Source organism: Antennarius striatus, chromosome 13 (genome assembly GCF_040054535.1).
Source record: "Antennarius striatus isolate MH-2024 chromosome 13, ASM4005453v1, whole genome shotgun sequence".
NCBI classification, from domain to species: domain Eukaryota; kingdom Metazoa; phylum Chordata; class Actinopteri; order Lophiiformes; family Antennariidae; genus Antennarius; species Antennarius striatus.
In genome coordinates this window covers 6,859,227-6,882,995 of record NC_090788.1, presented here as the reverse complement: position 1 = coordinate 6,882,995, position 23,769 = coordinate 6,859,227, and the positions used below count along the sequence as shown (strand labels likewise).

The 23,769-nt window shown below is 38.1% G+C and overlaps 3 protein-coding genes across 3 annotated transcripts; 2 read left to right on the top strand and 1 right to left on the bottom strand.

The window, feature by feature from the left end:
• Positions 1 to 361: 361 nt before the first annotated feature.
• On the top strand, positions 362 to 8,117 carry kcnip1b (Kv channel interacting protein 1 b). The gene is made up of 8 exons (XM_068331322.1): positions 362 to 578; positions 3,942 to 4,066; positions 4,631 to 4,700; positions 4,789 to 4,859; positions 4,945 to 5,052; positions 5,133 to 5,237; positions 5,354 to 5,416; positions 6,643 to 8,117. The coding sequence occupies exons 1-8, from the start codon at positions 521 to 523 to the stop codon at positions 6,688 to 6,690; spliced, it is 648 nt and encodes a 215-aa protein (XP_068187423.1). The 5' UTR covers positions 362 to 520; the 3' UTR covers positions 6,691 to 8,117.
• Positions 8,118 to 8,780: 663 nt separating this feature from the next.
• npm1a (nucleophosmin 1a) lies at positions 8,781 to 13,543 on the top strand. Its single transcript, XM_068331179.1, has 11 exons — positions 8,781 to 8,936; positions 9,980 to 10,059; positions 10,224 to 10,343; positions 10,595 to 10,688; positions 10,844 to 10,968; positions 11,052 to 11,134; positions 11,270 to 11,312; positions 11,392 to 11,472; positions 11,579 to 11,686; positions 11,798 to 11,872; positions 12,310 to 13,543. Exons 1-11 carry the CDS (start codon positions 8,888 to 8,890, stop codon positions 12,367 to 12,369), a joined length of 918 nt encoding a protein of 305 aa, XP_068187280.1. The 5' UTR covers positions 8,781 to 8,887; the 3' UTR covers positions 12,370 to 13,543.
• A 1,790-nt stretch (positions 13,544 to 15,333) lies between these two features.
• On the bottom strand, positions 15,334 to 18,876 carry LOC137606726 (claudin-7-B-like). Its single transcript, XM_068332119.1, has 4 exons — positions 18,470 to 18,876; positions 16,670 to 16,834; positions 16,491 to 16,575; positions 15,334 to 16,307 (listed from the first exon to the last, which is right to left on the bottom strand). The coding sequence occupies exons 1-4, from the start codon at positions 18,690 to 18,692 to the stop codon at positions 16,157 to 16,159; spliced, it is 624 nt and encodes a 207-aa protein (XP_068188220.1). The 5' UTR covers positions 18,693 to 18,876; the 3' UTR covers positions 15,334 to 16,156.
• Between the last annotated feature and the right edge of the window lie 4,893 nt (positions 18,877 to 23,769).

Below are 23,769 nucleotides of genomic sequence, written 5' to 3'. Positions count from 1 at the left end.
GAAATACATGGTCTTCACCTGCTCCCATCTGATTGTCAGCAGTGTTATTACTGGGTCCAGCATCAGTTACCAGCGCTCCACAATAACATGAGAGTCTGAGGAGGCTGGGAGCTGGAAAGAAGGGGGAAAGGCTGACATATGAGTGGAATGAGGCACAGAATGAAGGGAGTGGCGCAGAAAGGCAGGAACAGCTTGTGTGTGTGTGTGTGTGTGTGTGTGTGTGTGTGTGTGTGTGTGTGTGTGTGTGTGTGTGTGTGTGTGTGTGTGTGTGTGTGTGTGTGTGTGTGTGTGTGTGTGTGTTCGGAGGAAGAGATCAGAACCAGCTCTAAGGAGAGACTCGTCCCTCATTGACAGACCTGTAACCAGAGGAGGAAGAACAGGGGCAGAGCCCCTTTAAGATACAGAGCTGTACAGGCAGGAAGAAAAAAGGACAGAACAACAGGCTGACAAGATCAGGAAATAATTACAGGACTGTTTAACTCTCTGGGTTGTTGACCAGGCTGGTTTCCACGGTGACAACATGGGTGCTGTGGTGGGCACTTTGACCATGCAGACCAAGCAAAGGAGACCGTCAAGAGGTATGTCAACATTAGTCAGGGTAAACAAAATCTATAGACTGAGGGGAAAATTAAGAAAACATTCAATAAACAATGTAGACAAAATAGTGATAGCAATAACATATATTTTTACCATTTTTATTTGGAGTAACTATATGATTATTAAAATTATGTCTGAAAATGGGATGAATAGAGCAGTGAATGTATCGGTCAAATGGAACCAACTGGTATCTGCGTGTAAAGTGCATTAACCAAAAGAACTGATGCTAGTTTTATTTGTAAATGTTTTATGCAAGAATTATTTTTTATTTTGATCAGTATTTAGTCAAAGAAGCAGTAGCAGAGCTATGATTGAGTGATACAAGACGTGTGGTGAAATACATGTATTGTGGTAATAATGTAAAGGTTACAGTGCACCGCAAAGTGTGTCCTTGAAAATGATTGTGAGAGAACAATCTCTGTCCCTGACACTACATCATGTGTGTATGTGTGAGCGTGTGTGTGTGTGTGTGTGTGTGTGTGTGTGTGTGTGTCATGTGTGTGTGTGTGTGTGTGTCCATTTGAGTGTCGCGCAGGCATGTGTGCTCTTTGAATGGGAGCAGAGGGAAGCAAAAGACGGTTCATGTGAATCAACACGCAGCTCACATATCATACCTCTTGCTGCCGTATGCTTCAGATCCTTGTTGTCATGGAAACTGGGTTATTGGGGGATAAGAGGAGAGGCTTAACAGTTTTCCCCAGGATGAATGATGAATTTACAGAAGCATTAAATAGAGATCAAATACACAGACCAGCAGACAAAGCAGTCCCTCTGCTTTGAAATGAGATGGGATCAATCATGCTGGGATCTATCATGCTTCTTTTGATATGCAGCTTGAAACAAAAAAGATGGGGGGGGGTCAATGACGCAATCCTGATTTTTTAAGTTAAAGTTTATCTTGTGTTACCAATACGTAAGATTTAATCGATCTAAGCGAAGGGATATAAGTATCACAACTGATAAGCGAGGTGGGTAAAAGCGGGATGTTCTGTAATCTAAAACAAATCACGGTTAGTGAACAGCATCGTGAAATTATTGTCTGCTGAATTTAAAAACAATCTACAAAAAAATGCCTCATATTTCAGTCCTTTTACTTGTATTTCCAGCAGCTACAGCCATTCCACACTGGATGCATCACGAGTATGCAGTGTCAGGCTGGTCAGACATAAGTTTCAGCTGCTGACTTTTTATATTTGTTGTATTTATTGCTGTTTAGAAATTACAAATGTAAAACTGAGTAGTTCTGGTAGATGATGCCACTCTGATAACCTGGCTAATCTGCCATTCCCACACGTCTAAGTCTCACTAATTAAATTGTTATCTTCTTGATTTATCCTTATAAAAAAAAAATTGCATGGGAAAGTAGCACATTGTATCTGACCTACAATGTGCTACAATGAGCCGGTCTAAATCTTGGCTGGGTGGTGTATATTTTTCTCGAGCGCTTTCCTCCTTTTGAGGATGCAAAGTAGTGAGTGACTAGTTTTATTGTACATATAACATATTTTTAGCTTTAGAAGGACTTGTAAATATATTTTGTCACTTTTGGCCAAAATCAGAAGAGCCTTTTTTTCTTCTTTTCTAGAATTCATTCTGTTGCAAACACACGGACCTGCAGCGTCTAAAAAATCAGACCTGCAAACCACTGCTGGTCAGAAGCTTTTGCAGCAGTTGTCGTTATCGTCATGATAAAGTAGCTGTTGATCGATAAAATCACCATGTGACGCATACCTCTCCTCATTGCCTCCCTGTCTGTTTGATGATGGATTTTTTTTGTGGAGTTAATGCTCCTTTTTTAAGACCCCTTAAATAACACCGGGAAACTAGTCTGCATTAATGCTGCAAAATCTCTAAATTCGCTGAAATGTTAGTCAGTTCTGACCCAGTTCAAGAAACACTATGTCCCTTTCCCCATTTGCGCACTAGAGATCAATACTTGGTATTTGTCTTTCATTTAAATCTCATTTCTCCTCCTCATTGCGCCTTTTCTCACGCCTTTTTCTTCACACTCCTCTACATCCTTTTTCTCTCTTCCCAGTGTGTCACCCCTCCTCCAATCAACACCATCAACGCCTGTTTCCTTTCCTCACCCTCATTCCATATCATCTGCTTCTGATCACACCATCGCAAACACAACTTGACTGAAAGAATATTGCACCTGCTTGCAAGTACAGCAGCGCCCTTTGCCGTTAGTTATTATGCCCTGAGATATTATTATTCATAAGTGTCCAAAGTAAATTTGATACCTTTTTGATAATTACATTATCAGACTATTCATCACTGATCACATGTTCATGCTTGCCATCGATCACCCATGACAACGAGAGACAGGCAGAGTGCAGCAGGAGTTCAGAGGAAGGTGGAGGGAAGATTGAGAGATAATAATAAATAACCACATGCTCTATGTTCAGCTGATAACTGGTAGTAAATGTTCTAACTATTCCGCCCTCTAATAAAAATATCAGGGATCTAGCCTTATAGAGGGATCATACGTGCAACCAGGCAGGGAAGGGTACCTCTTTGGCTTGTCTAATATTTTCGATCTATGAGGAAGGTGTCTTCCAATCTTTTTCTCAATTATATTATTTTGAAATGTTCATAAATAAAATAGAGTCATAAACAGAAATCATTCAGTTTTTATAGTTGAGACTGCTCTGTATGGAGTGAAATTGAAATCAATTTAATATGCTCTAAATGAAGATTCATTTGGGATCTCTGCCAAATACACTGAAAGGAAAGATTGTCATATTTATTTTAATTTCCTGCTTTTAAAGTTTGACTGCGACAATTGTTGCTGACTCAGCTGCAGTTCAAAGTTTGCACATTTTTCCTTGGTTTGTGCTGTTGCCAGCAAATAGAATAAAGAATTCCACTGAGCATGTTTTGCTGTTTTCTTGTGGATATTTGCTCATGTCTGAGATTGCAATCATGTTTGTCAGTGTTGCCATGTTACTGGAGACAGTCACAGAGACAAACTGTTGCCTGCAGCAGAACTAGAACCCTTCATATCATCAACCGTCATCCATCTTCAGGGCACCCGACACGCCGCATTGCCATTAATAAAACCTCTCGACTCCCGAGGGGAAGACAAATCCAGCTCTCCTTCACCGGTCTTTTTATAAACGTTCTTTTCAGCTGTGATCTGCTTTATTATTCCACTGCTCATCAATTTTTCCGATATGCTTCTTGCCAACTTATCGTTTTTAGGATTTGCTGAGTTGCCTCTTTCCAGTGAATTTAAGTTTTGTCATATTTCTAAAGACGAGGTAGAACAGGACCTGCAGACATCCTGACATGATATTTAGCATGTCTTTCTTTCTTTCTCTCTCTCGCTCTTCCCCCAGATAAAGGAGACGACGAGCTCGAGATGACAATGGTGTGTCACAGGCCGGAGGGCCTCGAGCAACTGGAAGCACAAAGTAACTTCACCAAACAGGAGCTGCAGATCCTCTATCGGGGCTTCAAGAATGTGATTACACACTTTCTTCATCATTAAATTATTTTTGGTGGATGTATCACCATTTCTATGTTCATTCAAAACACTGTTCTGCACAATACAGTACATCCAAACCACAGCTATGAACGAAATCTTATAAAGTTTACCTCAATTAGTGACAAACTCTCATAATGGCAAGATTAACAAAATAATAAAGAGGTGAAGCGGATGGTAGTGTTTGTGGAGTAGTTCTTGTTGTGTGGTTCGATGACAGAATTCATTCTGGGGAGTTTCACGACATGGTGACACATCCTAGCCAACCTACATCTGGGAATTCTGAAATATGTGAAATCCATGTACAATGTAGTTAAAGGCAGTGCATAATCATAACAGTAATCACATATTTACAAGACTGTATGAATGTTGCACTAGTGTGAAAATGCAATCTTGTGTTGTTTTCATACCAAATGCATAATTGCCTGTAGATGCAACTTCCCACCAGATGACATCAATGATGAAAAAATCAATTTGAAAAAAATGGACTGCATGAAAATATTTACTAGCTGTTGTTTTGTTTTTTTGTTTTTTTATCAACAGGAATGTCCAAGCGGTGTGGTAAACGAGGAAACATTCAAACACATCTACGCACAGTTTTTTCCTCATGGAGGTACGGTGTTTAGAATTTTTTGAATTACCTCTGCATTGCCTTGACACTTTCAGACACCAAAACTCACGTTATAATCTCTGTGTTGTAGATGCAAGCATGTATGCACATTATCTTTTCAATGCATTTGATACTGCAAATAACGGTTCTATCAAGTTCAAGGTAAATATAACTGCATTCTCTATAGAATATTACTCATTATCTACTCCTATCGATTATCAAGCATTGTCTGTCCTGTTGCTCCCAGGACTTTGTAACAGGTTTGTCTATTTTGCTGCGAGGAACACTGAGAGAAAAGCTTGAGTGGACGTTTCACCTTTACGACATTAACAGAGATGGCTACATAAGCAGAGAGGTGAGAATGTGATTGTGTCATTGTACTCAGCACTTATTTATCATCTGTCTCACCACAATGTAAATCCTCTCTCCTTTTAGGAAATGACTGAGATTGTTAGAGCCATCTATGACATGATGGGCAAATACACCTACCCTGCACTAACAGGAGATGTCCCACAACAGCATGTGGATGCCTTTTTTCAGGTTAATTTTTAACACATAAGAATAATATTTCAAACAAACATTTTTTTTAGTGAGTATTCTTTAAGTCCGTTCAAGAGACTCATTGGTAATATATTACATTTTATTTTTATTCACAGAAAATGGATAAAAATAAGGATGGAGTGGTGACTTTAGAGGAGTTTGTCATAGCCTGTCAGGAGGTATGTATTGTGTTGAAGTTATTACTGCATTTAATTTTAGGAATATATTAATATTCTGAATAACAAAAATGTGACCAAACAAATCATAAAGGAAGTTATTTGTAAATGCCCTCAATGAATTTGTTTAATGTCTATAATTATTCATTTTAAAATTGTTTTAATTCAATAGTTACGGTAATAGTTGACTTTTAAATTAAGCACTTTAGTCCACTTCTTTTTTGTGGATCAGTTAAGTTGTATGTGCAATAATAACAAAGCCATTATTAGTTATCAATACAGTGGTGCCTCTACTTACGGAATTAATTGGTTCCGGAAGAAATTACGTAAGTAGAAAATTTCGCAAGTAGAGACGTGTTTTCCATGCAAATGCCCTAATCTGTTCCATACCCCCAAAAATTCTGACATAAATAAGCATAAAAATGCAAACTCTTTTCTTCGTCATCTCTTTTCTTCTTTTCTTCGTCACTTGCTTGGGGTCCATAGTGAATACTCAAAAAGTTAATACAGTATATTTGCGCAAAACTATCTGAACACCTCAGGGGTCGAGAGCCGAATGACAAAGACCCTGCATAAACACCGATCTAGCTCCACACAGAGGTCCCTCTTAGCCAATGGGATGCCAGGAAGATACTAGGTAATAGCCAATGGCAGAGCAGCAATGAGAATGTTGCGTTCAGGAACCTGTGGGAGCTGCGAGTATCAGCCGATACTGTATTTTTACCTTACGTAAGTCGAAATTTCTTTCATAACTAGAGGCAATATTTTCCTGCTGAGAAATTTCGTAATTAGAAAATTTCATAAGTACAGACATTCGTAATTAGAGGTACCACTGTAATTAACAAGTATGAAAATACTGGAACCTTTATCATAATCACAGACAGGAAATGTGTCTGCAGATCTTTGTGCTTATTTTAAATATGTTTGATAACAATGAAAAATATATAGATGTGATTTATGTTTATGAATGCAAATACTTCATACATTTATATTGAAAGCCTCCAGAGAATATTATGTCCTCCAAAGATTTGAAACACACTCCTGTCCCGTTAAATATACAGTACAAATAAACAGAAATGCAATATTATACTGAAATTGTTTTCATGTATCTTATGCAGCATGGCAGACTGTACATGACAATACTAGACTATACATGAGGAAAATACGTTGCTTGTTATTTGCATCATTCTGCTGCAAACACTTCTTCCTCTCCACCCCTCTCTCCTCAGGATGAAACCATGATGAGATCCATGCAGCTGTTTGAAAACGTGATGTAGGATAAGAGGAGATGATGGAGACAAAGACAGGGAAAATGAGAGGGCTTGGTGTGAGTGTGTGTGAGTGTGTATGTCTTCGCTTAGAATCGGATATGTGCAATACATCCAGTCCGTCCTCCTCTTCCTAACTCTTCCAGCTGGTGTCTGGATATAGCCAGAATGCCCCCACAGTGACCTGCTGAAGGGACTGGACCGGATGGCTTTTATCACAAATCAAAATGACTCATCCGACAGACTCGGACATAAAAGACATCGGTTCAGTCTCCTAGATCGTGAAAATGAAGAAGCATGTACATTTAAAGGCTGCTCCCTACCAGCGACAAGCTATTGTTCAACCAGCGGAACAGTTTTGTTTTTTCTCTAAAGAAATGCATGGTTCTGCAGATTTTTAAATCATCTCCTAACATTTGTTACCATGACAATGGGAATCTGGCCATAAAGACTTATGCAGCTATATCATGCATTGAGTGGCTGATGGATTTGGAAATATTACAGCATTATATATGTCATGTCTTTGTTTCACAGCTGCAGCAATCCTCGTTCTTTGCGCTGACCTGGCTGTCACTTGCTTGCTAAGACTGTCTGATGTATTGTCATGAATCTCTTAAACTTCTAGTGGAAAGTCAAACAATTTAGAGACAAAATATTTAGTCTCATATGTTTTGTGTCTTTCATTTCCTACTTGAACCTAGGAGTGAAAAGAAAGAGCAATTGGATTAATTCTGTTATATTTTCACCTACTGCTTTGCTTCAGATGGTCAAATGAATGTGTCATAAAAAATGAAAATTAATGTGAAAAATGTGCATAAATTTTAGAATTCATGAAGTGCCCGCAAAACAAGTGTTGAATGATTAAAAAAGCCAGAAAGAGGATTGTGATCATCAAACCTTTAACTTTATTTGCACCAGTTTTGGTAGGTCAAACTGTAAACTGTGAGATACAGACAGTGACGACAGAGTAATATTTGTAAAGCTTAATGAACAGTTGGGAGTTGCTGGGCATCCTCATGAGATTCCAGTCAGATAATGTTTCATTTACTTCTGCAGGGAAACATCATTGTATGTCAGGGCTGTTATGTTATGTTAGGACAGCTCCATCAGCATAAGTCAATATTTGGCACAGCCTACTACATCCAATCCAGGTCTATGATGTCACACTGACGTACAAGTACAGATAATACAAGGTGACACTTGCAGATGGTGTTCTGTGAGTCAGAGTATATCTGAAAGCATTGCCATATAGAATTTTCACCAGAATAAAGCAGTTCAAGCACTAAAATATTAATCACCATTTTTTTCCACTACGGCTATTTTCTGCATCGTGCGTCAGTGTGAAATCACAGCCTCCAGTCTGTGATGTCATGTTTTGGAGAAGATTTGTACAATCTCACAAACAACTTTAATTCAAAGCCATAAAAATAAATTCTTAAACTGAGTGGTGTTTTACTGCTACAATTGTTTTTTTCTTTACTGCAATGGTGTGGGTTTTGTCACAGGGCTGCAGCACTTATCATGCAAGTTGCCTAGGGTTACTCTAATTACAGATTACAAGGCGCCAATTACTGTACTACCTGTCCAAAAATTGGCTTCCATAAACTGTCAATGACTACATGAATCGTCTTTCCGACCATGAAAGCACACAAACAAACCCAAACTGACACTGAAATGCAACCACAAATGTTCGACCACAAAACTTGTGTTGTCACGTGTCCAAGTTTAATGTCAGCAAGTACAGCATTGGTAAAAAGACACCGGAATAAATGTCCAAGTTAAATTTTATTGTCTTTTTAATCTAATATTTTCTGCAATTGTTTGTGTTAATGTATATAACAGAAAAAAATTACCCTTAAAAAAAGCATTGGTTTTACTTCTTGTATTTTGTATTATATTGTACGAATTCTTTACACTGACAAATGGAGCAAATTTCACCCGACAAATCAAACTAAAAACAGTCTCCATGTCCCCTCCTGCTCCATTCACATTTTAAGTGAGACTGAGAGACTGTACGTGCGCTATACAACCAGTGGATGTCGCTGTTTCCCGTCCACGTGTCTGGTAAACGTCCTTCTCGGTGTGACCAAAGAAGAAGAAAGGAGGCAGCATCTCGCGTGTTCTGTGGTGGCTAACACATTAGTAGGAGTTCGTCACTCTACCACCTCACTGAAGCAACAAGTCGGTCTGCTGCTTAATTTACAAGATGAACGGTTTAGACGAGGAACAAACGTCACCACAGACATTTCTTTACGGTGAGATATTTCTGCCTGTCATTTCATTATGTTTAGTTTTGTTTTTTTAATGACTTCATGTTGGACTGCTTATATCAGGATCATACACTGATTAAATTAAACTGTTTAGCCACACATTTCACTCAGCCACGGAGGGCCAAGTCAATTTTTTCCATACTTTTTAAAAAAAGTTTAATTATGAAATGACCTATTCGTGTGCGTGGCTACAGACCACCCTGAATCAGTCATACACGTGTCTGTCGATCAACATGGCGGCGCCCATGTTCTCTAGCGTGCCTGTATCTTTTAGGCGTACTTTTTTTTATAATAAACAGTTGACATTTTGTGTATTGTAGTTAAATTACTCTTTGATTGACGGCAAAATTAAATTTAGACGTGACATTTATTTTTAAAGTCATCCGGAAAGACGTTCAGCACGTGTTCTAGCGCCTGCGGAACTCCTGGCGTGTCTGCCGTAGGACAGACAGGAGGGTTTGAACCTTACCGTGCGCTCCTCCAGATTTTCATTATAAGCTATCATTATTTATTTGCCCCTGAATAGGTTATGACGTCACTGTAGCCATTTCTTTTTATTGCATTTTTGTAAGTTACTTCGTTCACCTTTTCTCATTTAGAGAAGTAAAAACGTTACGTTTAGACATGATTTAGTTTGTGTTGCGTTCAGTGACCACAGAAAATACAATAATGTATTCTAAAACAAGTCAGAAGTCATGAGTTCAGACAGAAATGAGAATATCCTCCACACTGCAATTTGAAATACTACATAAACCAAAAAGAGCACTCTAAAATTCTATGTGCCGTTGTTAGAAAGGTTACAAAACACAGAATCTGCACCACATAAGTTGTTATTATCTCTTTTAACTCAATGGATTTCAGTCCATGTGGAAATTTTCAGATCTGTATGGCTCCCTCTTCTGTGAATTTGAACTAGAGCACGTTGCGCCATCGTTGATGTCCTGAAACATTAATAGGCGGATGTATGTTTGACTCTTCCGATCTGAGTATTTTCCATAATGGGTTTTAATATATGTATATTTCATAAGGGTGCGTACTGGAAGCTGGAAAGGATGTCGTGTTCAATCCTGAGGATGATAACTTTGAGCATCAGCTAGATCTAAGGATGGTAAGTACCCTATGATCCCAGGTCACATATAGACAAATTTACAATCACAGAACCCTGTGGTTGATCTACTCAAAAACAAAACAAACACAAAAATGTACTACAATCTATTGGAAGTACTTTTTTAAAGCCACATCACAATCAACTTATTGTACTGCTATTTTCAGGTCTGTGTCGACCCCAGCACCAAGGATGAACTTCACACGGTGGAGGTAGAAGGACAAGATGCAGAGGGTCAGAAAGTCAAGGCAGTGCTGGCTTCACTGAAGCCCTCTACTCTGCCAAGTGTAAGTAAATTACTTCTCATATACCTCTCGTTGTCAGGTTTATTGCCCCTTCACCCACCCATCAAGCTCTAAGGCTGTACTGCTTTGTTAATGTTGTCCACTTTTTTGTCCCTGTGGGGAAATGAACTAATAATAAATTGGTTTGACTTCTATGTGTAAACTGATTTTCATAGTTGATAAGCTCCATATTCAAAGTGCATCCAGTTGCTCATGAGTTCAGCTTACATTATGGAAACAAATGATTTTTGCAGGTGTGTCTTGGTGGTTTCTGGCTCGCACCCCCAACAGTTCTGCGTCTGAAAGCCGGCCCGGGTCCGGTCCACATCTGTGGACAACACCTTGTCAGTGAGTATTAAAGAGGACACAAACAATAAAACTGGCCAGGAAAAAAGCCTGTAATTTAATTCATGGATTACTCACGCTCATCTGTCAGCAGTTCTCAATTAGTGTCGTGAATCTTGTTGGTTTTATTAACCATTTTACTCTTCCTAAATTGTTAGTGATGGATGATGATCAGTCTTTTGAGGAGGAGGAGGAGGAGGAGGAAGAGGAAGAAGAAGAGGAGGAAGAAGATGTGCCGATGTCAAAGAAAAGACCTGCTCAGTCTCCTGCTGCCAAATCTCAGGTTAGTGTTACATCATGATTACATTTTCAGTTTCAATTTCAGATCAAATTCAAATGGACATGACACACTTCTGTCTCTGGCAGAAAAAAATGAAAATGGATGTAGAAGGTGGTGATGATGATGAAGAGGATGATGATGAGGAGGAAGATGAGGAGGATGAGGAAGAGTATGTATTGAGTTGCAAATACAGATTTTAGCGTGTAAATAACATCAAAGTGTGACTGATGTGACTGATGACTGTTGAAAGCATTTTGTTTGGACTTAGACGGATGCTATTTTTAATCCACTATTTCTTTTTCAGAGATGATGAAGAGGAGACGGAGGAGGACCAGTCACCTGTCAAGGCAAGCACTCGTTCAAATATTTGCGGACTCAGCGCTCAGAATGTGTTGCTAGTAACCACCGGATATGTATTTGTTACAGGCCAAGCAAAAACCATCCAAACCACAAGCTGCTGCTCAGAATGGGAAGAGCACAAAACCCAGCACCCCAGCACCAAAGCAGGTTAGCTTTTATAAACTGTCCTTTTTGACCACAATATCTCTGAGTAATCAGTAGTTGATGTCATTCATAAGTTAGTATTTTAAAGATTATAAATGCATTTTTATAGGAAAAGACCCCGAAAGGTAAAGGTGGTAAAGTTAAATCTCCACCAACTCCAAAAGGGAATGCATCAGTTCCTGAAGTTAAAACCAAGCTGATAGAGGCAGTGAAGAAGGTTGGTGTCTTTTTTGCTCTATTTCTTTTTTTGATGTCATCCATGATGTGACTAAAATTGGCCTGCCCACATATACAATTGCTCATTCATTATTATTTTCCAATTTTACAGGGAATATCATTACCTAAGGTCCAGCCTAAGTTTGAGAACTTGTTGAAGCAAAGCTATAAAGTCACAGAGGCAAAGGTAAAGTAAAAGTTTGTAGCAATTCAACACTGTTAAATTGAACACATGTACATTGTCCTGAATTAGCTTTTGTTTTAATTGTCAATGTTATTTAAGTGTTAATTTAGGACACTTCTTTCTCTTTAGTTTGACATTTTCAGAACACACCCACGAAATGAAAAAAAAGTCAATTTTGGCATTTCCAGACGTCCGTCGTAAACTTCTATCGAACTTCAATTTCAGATTGTAAAATTTTTATATGTAGACTTACTCTTTTATATATACCACTGGAGGATTCCAAAATTACAATATCATACACAGGAGAAATAATTTAAAGTACAGAGAGAGTAAATGTGTACAGGAAAAAGCTCAAATGTTTAAGTTCTCACTTGATAAAGAAGTTCTTATTTTGCAGCTGCAGCATTTCAACAGTTCTTTTTTTTTGTTTTGTTTTTTAGGATATCGCAGAGCTGTGGAAGTGGCGACAGAGCATGAAGGAATCCAAGCAGTCTCCATAGTTTTATCTCATTTTATGACTCGTTTGTTCCCACAGCACCTCTCAAATTTTCTGAAACTAAACTCTGTGCCTCACATTTTTGATTCACACATCATTACAGTAATTGTCTTAATGTGTTGTCCCACCCTACCTGCCCTCCTGTATGAAGAGACTGCTGGTTGTAGGGTTGCATCTCATTGTCTGTCCTCCATTAATAAGGCAGGGACATCTGTGGTTTAATAAAACTTAAGAAACATTACCTTTAAAAATCATTTTTCTAAAAATTGTATAGAAATATTCACTAGGTTGTTGCAGCAGGGTATGTCGGATATCTGTGTTTAATTCCAATATAAATAAAGACTGCTTGTCCTAATTCAGTAAAGCAGAAAAGAATGCATCAAATTGTTCCACGTATGTACGAGCACACACAGCCACAGCAATCAAGCAGCTGAAGAAACTTAGCAGCCAGTAAAACACCAGCTGATGTGATCATGGATATTTCTTGCCCACAAAGCAGGCTGCAGCTGTGGTGGTTGCAATGTTGATAGCAGTTGAATGATATTGTATTGGATAGTCTGGTCACAAACTGCACTGCACTTTTGGAAAGGTTTTGAATGTTTATGCTTTTGTAGAAAATAAAAATCCATTGCAGTGCTGTCCACTTGTTTCAATGTAAAGCATTGTCAGAATTATTCTTTAAAATTTTACATTTTGGAAAGATTGTCGTTGGTCATCACAAATGACTATATTCAGTAAGTTGATCTGTTTCACACTGTTGCTTCAACTAATGGCAAATTAACAAGATTGTTAACATCTGCACAAGATTGTGCAGATGTTTAGCACTAAAATTCCTTTCCACTGGAAATGAAATTGAGACACTTATCTTGGCATCGTTCATTCCATTTTTTGGAGAATCAAGTTTGACTGAACAGGCAAGCCTAATGTTAAAGTGGACTCTGCAAATGTCTGTCTGTTCAGTGCATATTAGCTGCAGACATGTTTTCCTAATTTTATATGTCCACCTTCATTAAAAGTTCAAACAATGAAAGCTGTCTGTGTGTGTCCTCTTTAGACGGTTGATTGGGTGTGTTTTGGTAACCAGGGTAAGTCCAAACATTTTGAATGGACTTAATTGTAAATTATTGGAAATGGACCCATGTAGAAGAATTGACCGAAGCAGAGAATGGTGGACCAGAACAGAATTCATTCAATCACAAAGTTTGGTATTTGCTGTGAACATGATCAATTGGATCCAGATATAATCCAAGAAATTAAAAGGATTTGTTCAACTAATATGATCTCTAAATCACGAAGTAGCAGGCATTCAAGTGGATTAAATTTTGTTCATCAAACCAGATGTTTGGGAATTTTTTTCAAAAAATATTTTAAGTCTCCGTGACCCGAGCTATTTTCTTGTCTTGTGCCGTTTTGGCCTCTAGAGGGAGTGCTGATGTCGTGAATTAACAAGGTTTCTACTGCAATTCGACCAAGTTGTGGAAAAGACCTTATGTTTTTAACCCTTGTGTTAATAAAGCATTTTGTATACTCTAAGCATCTGCTAATCATCTAAAATAGTAATTTAATAATTATAAAGGCCAACTTTGTTGACCGAACAACCTGAAGATTGATCACTTTTGCAAAAACTTAATCAGGGGACATTGCTTTTTTGTATTTTGATGCATGTCATATTTTAGCTAATTATTTCCTACTAGTACCATTATTAACAGTGTTCCAGGTATTACATTGATGCAAACCTTTGTTTTAAACAAGCGTTACCACACATTTCCTAACAAAGTACCAGAAATGTGCTAAACAACTACATTTTCTATAGTGCATTTTAATAATCTGCCTTTAATGGAACTACTGTCCCAAAAGTGTACAAACATTAGTTAAAACTAACATAAGAAAATTTAAATTTTAAAATTTTTTGTAAATTACACTTCATTGAAAACACTGCTGATGACTTAAACAAGAAAACACACAATGTTCTCTGTCCTCTTAGGTTAAAGCTGCAGTGACTTTACTCTTATCTCAAATCCTTAGTGTTTTAGTGTTGGTGGAGAACAGTCTCTAATATGCATCATTTCGGTTAATAAGCACGGAACATGTAGTTTTTAATTTAACAATAAAATATTTTCAATGCAGATGTTACAAAATAAATATTTTGCACAGGACACAGGTGTGGGAATGTACTTTCATTGACAGCGAATGTAGTTGTGAATTGAAGGACAGAGTAATAATGCTGCTTCGAGAGCACCCCTTCTGTATGTTTTTTACCTTTATTGGTCAATAAATGACCACACATAAGTGTACCGTTTAATATCTGGGGATAACAAATAGTGATGGACAGTGAAATGGCAGAACTGTGTGATGTTATGGCCTGGATTTAATGTTCAAACCTTGACTAGAGACATAAATGGCTGCATATAAGGGAAAGGATGAATGGGAAGTCTCGTGTGAACTTATAGCAGCAGACTGGTCAGATAGCTTAGCCTGAAAGAAATGTCATTATTATTCTTTGGCCCAAACCTGAAGGATAAAATGATTTGAGAACGAAAAACAGAAAACTGGCACTAGATACCACTGACAAATCAGAGCCTGAAGACAACACTTTAAAAATATAGAATAAAATTGCGGTGGTGTTATGAAAATAAATTTCCCAGACCAGCATTCATTATACTTTTACTATCTAAAAATAATGCACTTGTTATAAACTAATTAAAAGCAAATACTGATGCACACCACAGGGTGGCAATCAAACCAAAGCAACTTTCATTTTGTTCGCCATTATGCCACAGTCCATCTCTATCTGTACTAATAAAGATTGCTTCCATACCATAAAAAGTTAGGCCCTGATATATCTGTGCTTCAGTAAGAGAATCAACTGCAAGTCGTCTGGTCAAGCTTGGTCAAAAATATTTACTGTCCTTACGCTGGTTAATGGAAGAAATTGTGTTTAGGCATGACAAGCCAGAAAAAGTAAAAAAAAAAAATTATTTTATTAAGACAAAAACATTGCAAAATCACAATTTGAAAAAAAACAGATTGGATGAGGGCAGCGACAGCTACTGAGTTTAAAAAACAAAAACAGGAGTAATAAGACTTTTTATACAAGTTATAGTTACACAAGACGTCAAGCTCAAAACATGTTGCTGTGACTGTGAAAAGAATATTGGCAATCTGAATTTAGACATACATTTTACTCCAGAAGTTGATTAAAACATAGAACACAGTCGAACCAGATTATTTGTCACATATAAATAGGCACAAATACATGGAAATAAATGAAGCAAATTAATTCTCAGGTGCCAGATGTTTATCATATATGGATTCAGCCTGCACAGTAACAAGAGGTGTAATGGTTGTCCATTGCCACATCCAATTTCTACAGTCCAATCAAAAACACTATACAAATAATGTACCAAGCAGAATGTGACAAATCTTCTACACACAAAAGCTGTATAATATCTTTGATGTTCCACCTTAATTTTAAACTAGTGCTTTGCAGGTATAAAATAAGTGGCCACATACCACACAGTATACAAATCAGTAGGCACCAACAGGAGTTCCACACAGGGCCAAGCCAATCATCTCTAACAAGTAAACAGATGTTATTTAAAACCTTAATGATGTTTTTGTAAATATATTACAGTAACATCACAGGGTAACCCTGAACAAAATAACACAAAATAAAAACAGGTTCTGATCACCTGTTGGGACGCATCTTTTTCAACATTTCGATCTCTGGGTTGGACTAATAAGAATGTTCCAGTGTTTCTTACATGTTTAACACTCTAGTGCTTTCCTGCTCAAACATAGTCCTTGTTGCTGGATGCTTTGGACATGGGATACCTTGGTGCAGCCTTCTCTCTTGGGCAGGATGCTGCCAACATGCCACCTCCAACTACCGCCAGGAACGCTCCAGCCCAAGCAATGAAGATGGCAGAGCCAAACTCGTACCTGTCATGACAAGTTATAGTAAGTCAGCGGGGTTAAGGAAGGACACAGGAAGGGGAGGAGCATGAGTAAACACACCAGCCGATCAGAAGGGCTACATTGTAATTGACTGGCATCTCTTCTTAAAAAAAAACAGACCATGTGGACAAGAAAGATTCATAAATGTTGGATATCCAATACACTTACTTGGTATTCACTGGTGTGAAAGGGTTGTAAAAGGCTTGGATGATGTCATGAGCGTACCAAGAGCAGGCAACAATTGCACACAAAGCTGTTGGAGGAGAGAAAAAAAAAAGAAACCCATCACTTCCAACTGTTCACTGAGAAGACCAAAAAACAAAACTACAGAACTGACAGTTCCTTACATCCAATCAAGATGATAATGCCACCAGTCATGGCAATGCGGGACTTGCGAGTTTTGTCATCTCCTCCACAGTTGGTGCACTTCATTCCCATGCAGGCTACGCCCAGGCCAGCCAAGGTTACAATAATGCTGACAATCATGAGAGCGCGAGTTGCCTGGAGGGCACCTGGAACAATGCAGGACAGGGTTATGCCATCAGTTATTGAATTTTCATTTACTTATTAACAAACTGTACAAAAGGCCATGGGTGTGGCATGACTTCACTGGACTCCAAAAAAAAAAAAGAAGCAAAAAAAGTATTTCCATTTTAAATGCTTTATAAATGATTTCCATGTTAACACCACAATTCAAAGCCTGTTTTTTCACTGAGAAACCACCACGTGGGAAAAGTCCTGTTCAACAGAGTGGCTTCTGTCTCTTGTGTCCCTATTACCACTCCCTTTACCAACGCACAACAGAAACCGGCTCTAACCGGAAGAGGGCATACTGACGTGGGGGTGGGGGAAATGTGTGGAAGGTTACAAGTCAGAAACAGGTCTGACCAGGTTTCACGTTTCATTATTAGAAAAAGAAGACACTCCCAATTTCAGGTGCTCACAGGCTGCTTTTCAGCAGGTGGACACTGCATAACTTCAGACCACCATCTTACCAGGCGAGACCTTTACAGAATGTGAGGAATGCGGTTGGAATCCCATTTTCAACACCAAATATTCCTCAAACTCAGTGTATTTTAGTGGATTTTGGGCAGGTATTTCTGAATAGTTGCCCAGCATTTGTGCCCTCACTCCATATCTAACCACAGTTTTAATCACACAATATATATCAGAGCTGGTTTGTGCCTATGTTTGAAGAGGCGATAAGGTGCATTGTGCTGCAGATATTATATCAAATGTTTTGATAAAGAAAAAATTAAACATATTGGAAAAAAAATGTCCAGTTTGTGAACTTTTAACCTGAAAATCAACAAGTACCTAGAATTATGTTGGCAAAAAATGAGGAAAAAAAACAAGAAACAGCCTTATCGAGGAACCTCATTTGAAAAAAAAAAAAAAAAACCCGCCTCTCTTGACTTTGTCAGTTTATGCCTGCGGGTTGATCTATCAATCAGTCTCTCCTGAAGCATTTACAATGAAGAACCCAGCAGCCATGTTACCATAGACAGGCTCAGCCTCCGCTTTATGATTAAAAAAAAAGGTGATAATAATGGATTTTAGTATTGTGACTGCTGTATTTTTCACACAACACATGTTTAAGAGTAATTGTTTTGGGGGTTCAAATAATGCTTCTACCATTTGCTGTCTTTTATACCTGTCTGAGAAGCTGGTGCCTGTTGACTAAACAGTGGCCATACGGGTGTTTAACGCACAGCCGCCATTGCGGTATAATCCAAGTCCCCACACTGGAAATGTTTAAAATTTATGCGTTCAAGGCAGACGAGGACTGAGACTGTGGTTTAACTTCTGAGAGAATAAAAGGCTCAGTTAATAAGTGACAAAACCGGTTAACCCAAGCCTCAAGAATCTGAGAAGCGCTTAATGGTGACGAGAGACAACTGAGGAAATAAATTTTTTAAAAAAAGTATTCCAACAGGTGTTCTTCACAATAAGGTCCCGCTGCACGCCACAGGATTTAATAGCTCAAATAACATTAAAAACATTTATTTTTCTTTTAGACAGGTGCGATATAATTAAATTACGCACAGGCCTCAGAGTTCCGACCTTCAAGGGGAACAGATCTGCCTCCCTCCTATTAGAAAACACAGTTTCTGACTCTTGGCGCGCCAAGTAACGACATGACTTACTGTTGAGCTGCAGGATTGAGTCGTAGACTTTGCACTGGATTTGACCGGTGCTCTGAAACGCGCAGGACATCCAGAGTCCTTCATACATGGCGATGGCTGTGATGATGTTATCTCCAACATAAGCAGACATCTTCCACTGAGGCAGAATTGTGCCAATAATCAATCCAATGAGACCCAAAAGGGCTAGGACGAAACCCAAAATCTGCAAACCTTTGTTGGCCATTTCAACAAAAAAAGAAAGAAAAAAAAAAAAGACGACGTCCGCCCGCTGAGGGAAGGTACAAATTCCTCTTTTCTCAACACCTGACAGGTGTAAATTTCTTTGGAGATAATAAGGTTGGCTCCTTTGTTGATATTTACTTGCGTAGGTCTTGTCTTCTGGATTTTTTTTTTTTTTTTAATCAATAGTTATGCTAAAACTACTAAACTCTGCCAGCTCGGGGACTCTTCGCGCACCTGTTCGTCAGCCGCACCTTGAATTGGGAGGGATGAGCGGGAGCGAGCTTTTTAGGCGGTTTCTGTAACAGGTGGGCGGGGGCGCGCACGTAGTTTCGACTCATCACACGCAACGGAGAACACCTGAAGTTTCATGACGTCACGATATAGACGGCCGACTCAAGGGTCCGGTCATCTCTGACCATCACATTATGACTCCTTCAGCACCCACGCCAATCCTAGAAATTGGAATCGCATTGGCATCATCGGTATTTTGATAGTTGATCAGAATAAACATTTATTTACCATTGTTCTGAATAATTGAAGATACGTCAAATTTAACACCATAGTTTACAATTTTTACATTTTACATTTTTCTCTTGCTTGTGTTATATTATTATTTCTTATCTCACACTAGTAAAGTTTCCATGAGACCCCTAAATGTGAACATTTTTGATCTAGGTACTATAAGCTTTATTGTTACATCTCGAAGTCTGATCATGTACTGTAAAATGAAGAAGTGGAAGTGCAGAAGAGGAAGTTCCACAAAATTGAAGTATTATTGAATAACATGTCAGATGACACTGTGGAACTCAATCATAATCCATTTTACCCTTAATTTTTTGGCCTATAAAGTAGTGGTAGCTGATAACTGAGATATCCATCAGCAGCAAAGGATCTGGCTGTTTAGACTTTAATCAACCAGAGCAGAAATTTATTTTCCACAGCACAATACCTGTGTGATCACAGATCAACAGCCTACAATGAGAGCAAACCAGCATTACAGTTTGAATGCAACCCAATTGTTCTGATAGCATATTATGTGTGTAAGTTACGAAGCATGTTTTGATGCAGCAGGATCAGACGGGAAGTGAAGTAGATTTCTAAGTGAATCATATTTGTTGAGTTCTTTCTTCCATGTCATTAATGTGCTGAGCACACCTCAGGCTGTTACCGAATTAAAGCCATTTTTATTATAAATCTTTTTTGCCAGACACATGATTTCTTGTACTAAAAGAGTTCATTGTCATCCGTCAAAGATAAAGTTGAATTTGAATCTCATACATTCTTTGCATATGAATCAGTGTTTGCATGTGCTAATGTTTATTAGCCCTTGTAGTTAATTGTAAAATCACAAATGTATATACAGTATAAAGATCATATTCTTCCACACATACAAACTTCTGTATTTTTTTTATTTATTCAATGTGTATGGTAGGTCAAATAAATTCCAATTAATTAAATAAACATGCCATGTCTTCTTCTGCCGAAGGAAACCAGATAAAACTGAAATGCTACCTTCTGAAACCAGGAAAAGTAACAAACCATGGCAGAGTGGGCCCGGGAGATAACAGGTTAAATGTGAAACCAGATACATGGGTAAAAAAAAAAACAGTTGAAGGTATTGTGTATTGTTCCAGAGAAATCATCCATTTAATGGCATCTACACCAGATGTTGTGCAGACTTCAGCCAAAACCATCACCAGTAAAGGGTTAGAAAGAGTTAGACAAAAAACAAACAAATATTAATCGTTGTGTGTCTCACTTGCTATCAATACCTATATTCCTAACCCGCCCTTTGGACACTTAATTAAGTTTGTCAACCCTTAAAAAAACCTTTCTTTCCATATTCCAATGCCTTTATTCACGATTATTTAAGTAATCCTTAAAATGACAACAAAGCATTTTCATTAAATACTTAAGTGAAGGAAACACCTTTGTCTGGATGCTCGGCAATCCAAGATGTAATCCAGTAAACTGGGTTTTAATTTAGGAGCATTGCGCCCTGAGGGAAAGCAGATTTCAGATGACAGTTATCATGGCTCACAATGAAAAGATGACAGGAAATCCCAAGATTTCATGTCACCCTGCAGGGAGATAAACAATGCAGTGCAGGATTTTTGACTTGAGCTTTTGTGGTTTTCAGAGTCAATCTATACCATATAGCATCCACCATGCGTCATGGTCAAATGTAAAAGTATGAATGAATGAATGAATGAATGAAGAATACTTTAATAGTCCCAATGGGGAAGTATTAACTTCTGCTAAGTACATACAGAGTCAACTACATGCTAATATGACAAATTCTTTGTGTAAGAAGTCGATTTGACTTGATTTTGTTATATTTTGTTGTGAAAGGCTGGAAGCAACAGCTTTGTGGCTTTTTTATTGAACAGCAGCGAAACTTAACACCATAACAAGTAAACAACAGCAAAACTATTTCCCCGCCCAAAATCAGTACCAAATACAGATGTGTGTTCCAGAGATGGTACAACAGTGTCTAAATATACAACGTGACTGTCTGGTTTCAGGTTTACTATGAATTACGCAACAGGGTGCGTTTTCAAACAAAAGCCAATTTACTCTGAGTCATCATGTGCTGAAGGAGAGACGTGGTGTGGATGAGACGATTTTTTTTTTCTTCTACTAGTTACAAGTTTCTTTCTCTTAGAACTCAGTGACTCACCTGGAGAGAAACGGAACGGATGACAGTGAACGATGCGATCGAAGCAGATTTATTGTGTTTCATAGGGCGCGTCCAATGTTTCGTCAACTGCCTGAACTGTTTAAGTCAAAGCCATGGCAGAAATAAGTTCGGTTTGGTGTTATATTCGAACTATTTTGACCCCAGAGGAAAATGAGGGGATATATAGAGCCTTTTCTTCTGCCAAAGTGACTTGCGCGTCCTTGTGCACATGTGCGCATTTTTTAATTTCATACGACTGTATTAGGAGCGCACCGAAACTTGTGAGCTGAAGGTTAATCTGCTTGAACAAGTAAGTAATCACATGGAAGAAAAATCCTGTTGATTATTTGTGTCGTCATTTTACCTCTTTTACCTTTGATCAGATGTTTTCCAGTTATGACCTGTCGTCTGACACTTAAGAGCTTATATTACCGGAAGGATTTACTGAAATCCTTTAACCCTGATTGTAAAGTTCTGCTTTCATTTTATGGATAAGTCTTGAGTAAAGCTGCATGAGGCTGGATGATGAAGTGTAACTTCTGGACTCTGCTGCCACCTGGTTGTTGCTGTGATACAGGATCAAATATACTAAATGCAGACATACTAAATGCAGCTCTTGCTCAGTAGAGTACTGTATATGCTGTTTATTCATTATGTACAAGAACACCAGAGGACCATACCTGAAAGCTGAAATAATGTACACATTTGTAAAGTTATTAATAAAGACTCATGTTTATTTATAACAAATGTGTTGGCTGATAGCTGAGGTGCACTTATTATTCCATTAAAATTGCTTTACTTTCCATTATGAACCAATATAGCGTGATAACAGTGAATGCTCTTATAAATAAAAAGTGCAAATAAAGAATGTTATCTAGTAAACTCTAATGTGATGCAGCTATGTCAATCACATCATAATGACTTTATTAGATTCCACCATCTATAATAGCTTGACTTCAGATGTGACACGTTTGAAATTATCCTTTACATAAAGTAATGGTCCTTAATTACGGCTAATAACATGTTAAGCGTTTGTTATTTTCAACTCTGTCTACTGTATAAAATGAATTTGAAGCTTAGAACTACACCACAGCTGGCTTTAACTCTTAGTTTTCCTCCAGTTTTTCTATCAGTCAAATAATATCTTTCTTTTTTCAAAAAAATAAGACTCTTCCACTGTCAAAGCCTCACCATTCTGTATCACATTGGTATGATAACCACCTAAATCTCATAGATTGCACCCTGGGTCATATCTATAGGTCTATCTCTTCAAACAATTTCATAGAAACATATCAAATAATCCTGCTAACAGCTACAAACAAACAAACACCAGCAAAAACATGACCCCCATGATGGCGGTAAACATAGTTAAAAGACCACCTTGATTGTATGTAACTGTAGGGGTTCAGAAAAACATAATTAAATGCAACACTTCCACATAAGAATCTTCTAGGTTGTGATTTTCCCACGTTTGTTCAAATTTACCATGTAGACGCCTGCAATGGAAACATGCACATATGGGGTGTGGGAGGCGTAATTGACTCCTCCAGCTATCCTGAGAACTGTATTTGGTTTAATGCCTTAATCCTTATTTGCTACATTAGGAAACATAAAGCTCCATTCAAGCCTGAGCATCGACTGCTCCTCTCTGCGTTGGTTTCTTGAGAATAATCTTAAATGAATGCATAAATCATGCTTCTTTGCGAATGGAAATGTCCTTATAAAGCACGAGGCGGGTCAGAAAAGGATAATAGACAGTCTGACGCTGACTCAGGCCACATCTCAGAGGGGAACTTGCTGCAAAATTCAACGACAGCCCAGAGCACAGAATAATCAGCTCAAATCAGATGCCGCTCGACTTCGGTTTGTTCTGGCGCATGACTTGTAGCTTAATTATCCCAGTCTGTGGGACACAAACCACCATCCATTTACCACGGCTATCACTGAGGGATTGTAATATTTAATTGACTTGTGGGTTATGACTAGTAGTATTTGCAGCTATTCATCTATCAAATACATTTTGGTGAAATAATCCTATGTTCTTTGAAAAGGCAGACAACTCTGCAGCAAATCAGATTCACGTTTGTTTGCTCATCTCAAATCAGACAAACTGTGAGAAGACTGTTTTCAGGTCTGTGGATTAACCTCAGCTTTTCACACCACTTTTAATTTTTCTTATATAATGTGTGTAGTTGTTACAATGTAAACTTGAACTGTCAGTCTTATGCTCTCATGTTTGAGATGGATATTACTGACAAATGTCCATATTTATACGTTCAAATTTTTAAATTTATCTATAAATGAATGTATATAACCGAACCTTATTTTTAAATTTATTTATTTAAATTTATGAATTTTTTTTTTTTTTTAAATCTTCCTGGTTGAGATGCAAAGAGGA